This window comes from Tachysurus vachellii, chromosome 10 (genome assembly GCF_030014155.1).
Source record: "Tachysurus vachellii isolate PV-2020 chromosome 10, HZAU_Pvac_v1, whole genome shotgun sequence".
In the NCBI taxonomy this organism is placed as follows: domain Eukaryota; kingdom Metazoa; phylum Chordata; class Actinopteri; order Siluriformes; family Bagridae; genus Tachysurus; species Tachysurus vachellii.
The window spans coordinates 14,200,754-14,208,516 of record NC_083469.1 but is presented as its reverse complement, the minus strand read 5'-3'; the positions used below and the strand labels follow the sequence as shown (position 1 = coordinate 14,208,516).

General features: G+C 39.0%; 1 protein-coding gene and 1 non-coding gene across 2 annotated transcripts; both read left to right on the top strand.

The window, feature by feature from the left end:
• The first annotated feature begins 589 nt into the window (after positions 1 to 589).
• Positions 590 to 672, top strand: trnal-uaa (transfer RNA leucine (anticodon UAA)). Its single transcript has one exon. It is a non-coding gene; the product is annotated as a tRNA-Leu (tRNA).
• A 518-nt stretch (positions 673 to 1,190) lies between these two features.
• arf6b (ADP-ribosylation factor 6b) lies at positions 1,191 to 3,857 on the top strand. Its single transcript, XM_060879690.1, has 2 exons — positions 1,191 to 1,346; positions 1,561 to 3,857. Exon 2 carries the CDS (start codon positions 2,247 to 2,249, stop codon positions 2,772 to 2,774), a length of 528 nt encoding a protein of 175 aa, XP_060735673.1. The 5' UTR covers positions 1,191 to 1,346; positions 1,561 to 2,246; the 3' UTR covers positions 2,775 to 3,857.
• Positions 3,858 to 7,763: the final 3,906 nt, after the last annotated feature.

Here is a 7,763-nt window from a genome sequence, read left to right as displayed (position 1 = left end):
AAATGAATGAACAATCATCCATGTTGTTGCTTATACGTGCTCTTAAAAACAAGACATTTGAAATAACAATTTGTAACACACGATCACCGCACACTTGCTTGTTTTCACATTTTTGTGAGGATTGAGATATTCTCAGAAACATTGCATGGATCAGATTATTATTATTAGTAGTAGTAGTATTGGCAATAGTAGTATTATTATATTGCTGTGTCCGAGTTGATGGAGTAAAAGAAAATCAGTAAAACAATTTAATTATTAATATAAACATCTGGAACTGAAGGGTCTCATTTGTTGAAGAAATACAAACTTTTTTGTTTTATTATCCCCATATAATTATACGTCTCTGTGTATTGACCCTAATGGCGTTCCATAGTTGCCTTACCGCTATAAATTACTTTCTGGCGGGTTCCAAAAATAACTTGCTCACAGCTACTTTTCTTACTTTTTCTTAGGGAGGGGGAGAAGGGAGGGGCGTCTGTCGCAAGCTGAAAACAGCCAGAATAGGATTGAGATGATTCTATTTATGTTTACAACGAAAGTTAACTTTTAAGTAATTGAAAAATTGTATTTTAGCAGTAGCATGCACGTGACCAGGATGGCCGAGTGGTTAAGGCGTTGGACTTAAGATCCAATGGACTCATGTCCTCGTGGGTTCGAACCCCACTCCTGGTATCCGTGAATTTTACAGTGATGGCTATTATGGGGCATTGTTAATAAAAACTAACAAAAGATGGTCGTTTGCTACCGAGTCAGTTGCGAAAGACGTGCAGTTAGAATTCCGAAAGTAATAAAAAAAAAGCGCATTTTCATAGAAAATAAGCTGAAATCCTCCATCTGTAGTGTCAGGTTCACTAAGTTTGAGTTTAAATTATTCTAGAGAAAAATCAACTTGACAAGAATAATCTGGGGATAAATAAAGAAATTGTTATGACTAGAAATTATTTTTAATTCAGTTAGTATCCCGTGGTGTTAACTGTATTGCCCGGGATCTGAAAACAAGCATAAAGACGAAGGCACTTTTTGGACGCTAGATGTCGCTGTTGTCGTATTTGAGTATGACAACGGTTTACAAAGGTTAAATCACAAATTCTTTTTTTTATTTAACATGCATAGTACACTACATACAGTTCGGAAGCTATAAAATCATACACTATATAGGGCACTCGAAAGGGTGGAAGGAAGTGATTTGGAATCGAGCTAAAATGGGTACGACGAGCCGACTGACAGGAAGTGGCGGGTGAGTTCGTCCACACCTTTTCCGGTTTTTCATTCGGCGCTTGAGAGGAAGCTGCCTGTCGGGGCGAACACAGGACCAAAGCCTATTATAGAATGACGAGCTTCTACAGGTAACGTGAAGATACGTTTTGATTAGAATTTAGCGCGTATGGTAGTGTTTTTATATAGCAATTGATCTTGTTGGATTTGTGTACAGTGTGTTATAGTCAACGCGCTCGAGCTGTTCGGTTAGCTTAACGGCTAACTGGCTAAAACGATTAGCTTGGCTAAGTTGTGCTCTGGCACTCCGGCTGTCTGACTTACCTCCCTGTCTCTGTCTCACAGAGGGCCGGCGGGAGGAATTCACACACAGGACGTTTAAGAGCTGCCCCGATGACAGCAGGAAAAAAATAAAGCTTCCTCGACGGACAATTGAAATCTTTCTCTACTTCTAGCTGAGAAAAGACGGAAAAAAGAAGCCGCGCGTTGTTCAGACGCGAAGAGGAAGTGAAAAAAGCAAAGTGAAGACTGTTCCAGGCCTCAGCCGGGTTTCTGACAGCTCCTTTAACATGTCTAAGGCTGCTTTAACGTCTTAATGACCTTAAATGTGAGACTGGGTTTCAGTTATCGCACGTATAGACGTTTCATTCCCAATTTAAAAGACTGTGCTGTTTAATTAAACGCTTCACTTTATCCAAGGAGACGCTATAACATTCTCACTCACATCTCACTGCTGCTAGTTGTGATCATTATGAGCCGTGTGACAGATTTACATCATTTTATCCACTAGTTCACATCCTGCTCATGATTTGCTGAAGTTTCTTTTAACTTTACTGCCTTTATAAACTACTCCTCTGGGAGTCGACTCATAGTTCATGTTGATTGACCAACAGGCATACTCACAAATCTGGTCCTACTTGACAAAGTTTACCCAGCAACGATTCTATTACACGTTCAGGTAACATTTGCCTGTTGAACAGATTTATTTTTTTTTATTAGGGTGAAGGAAATATTTATGAACTATTTAAAAGATGGGGAAGATGCTGTCGAAGATATTCGGTAACAAGGAGATGAGGATATTGATGTTGGGCTTGGATGCAGCAGGCAAAACTACCATCCTTTACAAACTAAAACTGGGCCAATCGGTGACCACGATTCCTACGGTGGGCTTCAACGTGGAGACTGTGACCTACAAGAACGTCAAGTTCAACGTGTGGGATGTGGGAGGCCAGGACAAGATCCGCCCACTGTGGCGCCACTACTACACAGGCACGCAAGGCTTAATCTTTGTGGTGGATTGCGCAGATAGGGATCGTATTGACGAGGCCCGACAGGAGCTGCACCGCATCATCAACGACCGTGAGATGCGGGACGCCATTATCCTGATTTTCGCCAACAAGCAGGATCTGCCTGATGCCATGAAGCCACACGAGATCCAGGAGAAACTTGGACTCACACGCATCAGAGACCGCAACTGGTACGTGCAGCCTTCTTGCGCTACCACAGGTGACGGACTGTATGAAGGCCTGACGTGGCTCACCTCTAATTACAAATCTTAATGACCGTTTGCTTTGGCCTGGACTATTTTAGTTAAGAAGGAAAAAAATTCCAAGGAATAAACTTAACAACAGTTACTTCAGTATGCGCAAAAAGTTTGAATTATATTTCCATTTATTTTTTTGATTGTTGAAATGACCCCTTAACTAATAATTTATATCTTTGAATGAGATTTGGTTTGCTTGCTTTGTAGCTTTCTGTGTTTTGTGGCCTGTTGGCCACCTACCTTACTTAACTGTTGTTTAAAGCATTTCTGATTTTTTTTTTCTTAATGCAGAATCTATATTTTTTCCCTAATGATGTAGGGCTTTCTATTTCTGGTTCTTATTTTCTTTTTGACTTCATTTTTGGTTAAAGGTTATTCTTTTTGGAACCCTTCTGTCTGTCGTCTGTGTTTTTGGAGTCTGTGTGACAAAAATGAAGGTCTGTCTCCTACAAATAGTCCTTGGATGTGGTGTATTAATACAGCTTATTAATAAGCAAGATGTTTCAGACCATTTGTAGGACAGTCTTACTGACAAAATTGTAACAGATTTAATAGCCCATTGTGTCAACGGTTAAACTTTACCATTTTCATGATGTCCCTGGCATCACATGATGGTTAATCTGTAAATGACCCCATGAAACATTTATTATATGCAAGTCTATGATATTTACTCTGGAAGGAGCACATGACATTCATAAACTGTTTGGAAAAAAACAATAATAATAATAATGTACATCACGCTGTCACATGGTTCAAAATTGAACCCTGGGGTTTCTTTATTACCATGTAGCCCAAAAGTCAAGTAAAGCAACTGAATACGTTTTATTTTGTAATCCATTAGCCCCCTTTTGTTCCGCTTAGGCTAATTTCAGTCAACCAGTATGTCAGTTGAAGTCATGTGTCTTCACAGTGTGGGATTGTTACCTTCTTGCATTTCCACCTTAGCGCTTGCATCTGAGTGAACTGAACTTGACATAGAAATGGGGAAACTTTCACATGACTCATTTTCTCTCATTGCTTTACTCATTTCAAAAACCATTGTACAGAGACTGATTGTAATTGTAACATCCAATTAAACTTAGACATTTTAAAGATTTTACTTTATTCTTGTTTCGATCCATTTTTCAGACCTTGAAAGTAATTTCTAAACTGAGTAACATCCGGGGATTTTTTTTTTTGTGACAGAATTTAAAGATAAAGGACTGAAATGAGTAACGGGAAATTTTGAATAAACTCATGATGTGCTCATTGTGTGAGTCCTGAAAGCTGTTTTGGACATCAGGCTCAAATTTTGTATTGATTTACAAAATGGGATTGTGCTGAAAACCTAAGAATCACTAGGTTGTAGGAATGTAAAGAATGCAAGTCAGGTTTAATATTTGACTTCACCACTGTTTTGTAACCTTCAGGAAAATCTATGGGCTTTAAATAATCTGCTGAGTGGAATCTGCTTTTTTTATTTGCATTTTGAGTAGAGAAGTTTGAGGAGAACTTTATCTCTGCTGTCGTCACGGTTTCACCTTACTAAGCATTTTCTTACTGTAGTCTTCTTTTAAAAACAGGATGCATCCCTGTTAGTCCCCAAAGGCCACACAGCTGCTAAAGTGCTTCACACAGAGAAAAGTGATGGGAAGCTGCTGGTGTGCAGCACAAATGTTTGTACTGCTGCTGACACAGCTGTTATTACCAAGTGTTTGACCCACTTGTTGAACCGTCCACCATTTTGAATGCATGAACAAGCAAACGAATCAACTGCCTTTTCCTCTTCCTCCTCACACCAAAACAAGGAAGCATTCTCACCTGACATCCTCATGATGTTGCTGGCTGAATTTCTGACTCGCTGCCAGTTGTGTAGTCTAAACAGTAAGAGGTAATTATACTCATCTGCAGTCTTTTAAACTGCATTTCATGCATGAGTTGACAAACTGTTCCCTTGAGGGCTAGAACTGGGGGGAAAAGCAATATTTAGACCACTTTGTTGCTGAACTTTGCTTTAAACTGAAATACTGAAATACACTTGAAAGAAAGTTGGACTTTTTTCTGTTTATAATTAACGTCACAAGTTATAATGGTATCAACTGTAAATTTGGTAAATGTTTTCTGTGCATTTTTGGACAATTGTCCAAAGCCCTTTAACTGTAACTAATGCATGTAAAATATCAGTCACACAGATCCCTCAGTCCCGCCAGGAGTCCATTATTTTGGAATAGTTTAAATTAACACAAAATCAAGCAGCCAAAGCCCTCTTCAATTCATGTGTGTCAAAAATGAATACAGATATCAGAGTATGTAATTACATATATGTTTTTAATGGTGTGCTTTTCAAAAATTTGGTAAGTCGTATGGCAAATTTTGAAAAGCCTTCAAAATCAACAATTTTGGCTGCAACAATCCCAAGAAAACTCATATTTCAATACAATTGCATTACCCACTCGTATTAAACGCTTGCTGGCTTTTATAAGCATAATAACATCATTAATATATTCATATATTCACCAGCCTCACTGCTGATGAATATATGAAAAAATTGTACGTATTATTGATATGAATGGAGTCATAAGTAAGTTGTGATTGCCGACATGATTGCTAGCTGTTTCATAAAGCCTATGAGGATTTTTTACGCAGGTTTAATGTAAGGTGTGCTGTCATGAGGAAGTGTGACAAAGAATTTCCAATTAGCTCCCCACACATCTGAGAGTTTCACTTCCACTTCAGACAGCTGCATATAACCGTCCAGCCCTTTCCAGGCTTCATTGAGCCTTTTAAGAGGGCGTTTTTTGTTTTTTTTAAAAAATGATTTATTGTAAGCATTATGACCTAGTTGCAAAATATCTGTGTTAACACCCACTCTGTGAAATGCAACTTTTGCATGCTTTGTTCATCCTGTCTCCTTATGCCAGTTATAGGTTTTAACATGTTTGCCTGAGCCTGAGCAGGAGGAAGTGGAGGAAGTGGTCACTGCGGTCACACTCGTCTTGTGTGAGAATGGGGTGGGGTTGCATGATGAAAATGATGAGCTTATGATTTCAGCTCTGTTTTTAGACTGTTAGGCTAACTTTATGGATTAGAGGTCTCATAAAAATGTTGGTGGCATTAACACGTCTCGGCAAACTAGTCCTTTGTTAAGGTACTGAAAGCAAGAGGGAGAGGATTTTTTTTTCCATTTGGTAAATTTTTAAATGTAATAGACACATAGAGCAAGTTGAGGCTTGATGGCTTAAATTGAGTCTTAATCACTGAGCTTTCACTGTTCTGATGTTATGTTCAGATCAATTTTAGGTTGTTTGGAAATACTTTATTCATAACTACAGGTACATCAAAAAATGAAACTTTCAGTGGTGGGGGCTTTCACAGTGGTAGTTTAGTCTGAAACATGGTCAAGCAATGGTCTACATGTCTCCACCTACATGGACCCAAACCTGAAGACTAGGTTCAGATCTTCATCTCCAATGATTAATCAGATCTTTTCAGATCAGAAAAAACTGGCTGAAAGAAAGGGTTTGGTGCTTGTTTGTAGTATAATGTAAACATGTATCAGATCTTGCAGCTGGGTAAGGATCAGACTTTGTGGAGTCTGACTGAAGGAGTGCTTTACTCCTGCCAAGATTAAACACAACAAGGGGGTGTTTACTATCCCACAAATCATGGTTTGTTGCTAAGGCGGACTTTGTGGGATTGCTTGGCTGAACTCTATTTTTGGCAATTATAGGATTAGTTTGATTTCAGTTTTGAGTTTTTTTTCACTCAGGGAGTGTTTCCTTAATGCCAGCCTAGTTGAACTACATCCAAGCCTGGAATCTGTAGTGCAATCTGGGAAACTGATATGAGATACATTTATATTTATGGTATTTGGCAGAAGCCCTTATCCAGAGCGATGTCCAAAGCTTTGAGGTTTCTATCAATGAATACAACAACACAAGTTCATTAGCTAACAGACTTTGAATGCCATCAACCCAAAACTCTGTTGGGAGGATTTTTTTTAAAATACGTAAACAAGGAAAAAAATAAGCACTAGTAAGTGTTTCAGGAAGAGGTAGAGTCTATATAGTGTTACAGGCGGCGCACAGTTGGATGAGATAAGCTTGACTTCACATGGACGAGGGTGTGTCCTTGCTACCTATCGGATAACCTTAGACGCTATCTGTGTCCTGTCAGTTAGCAGTGTGAAAATGTAACTCTGGCTGGCTGTAGGTTGCATCATGTTGATTTGTTTTCTACAGGTTTGGCTACATAGAGGAAAGATATATTATTGGAGGCACAGCCTTTTTTGCTTTGTAAGCCATTGCATAGAGAATTGGCTGAGTTTGTGATGTTGCAGTGGGCGTCCTGTATTGTTTGCATTCCTAACCCTGACCTTGGCCTTACTCAGTTACAGATGTTCTCAGATGACACTGGTAATAAAGAAGCGAGGACTGAAAAAAGACAGAGAACAGGAAATACAACAGAAGGTCGTGGGCTGCCAGCTTGACATTTTTAAAGGAAGATAAACTATCAACTTGAATGTAAATAATGCCAAATCACAGTATTTTGTTGAAGGAAAAGTGACAGGTTTTAAGAGTCGCAGACGAACTTCATCGTGTCCATGTCCCTCAGACATGTACCCAGTTTTTCATCCTCTTCATGTGTTTATTTACAGCTAAAAGGAATACTGTGTGAATGAGCATTTCTAAAGGAATGTCTGGAATTCTGATGCTGGATTTCCTGAGAGGAAAAAGACAATGAATAGGGAAGTCACAGAGGGGAAGGGGCTGGTTCAGCTTTGGAACAAAAAATACTGTATGGAGCTCAAAGCTGATGAAATCTGGACAGTGAGCGATGTTTCATTATCTGTTCCTGCCACGTGCTGAGTGCAAAAGAACCAAATTGATACTAATGCTCATAACCTTCTATTGTTGTAAGGGCTATGCCTCCACACCGAGACCTCCTTTATTCTTTCTGATACGTATTCATCTATTTATCTGTCTACAGAATACTCCATAGCTATGCATTCTTTAACCTGAAGCAC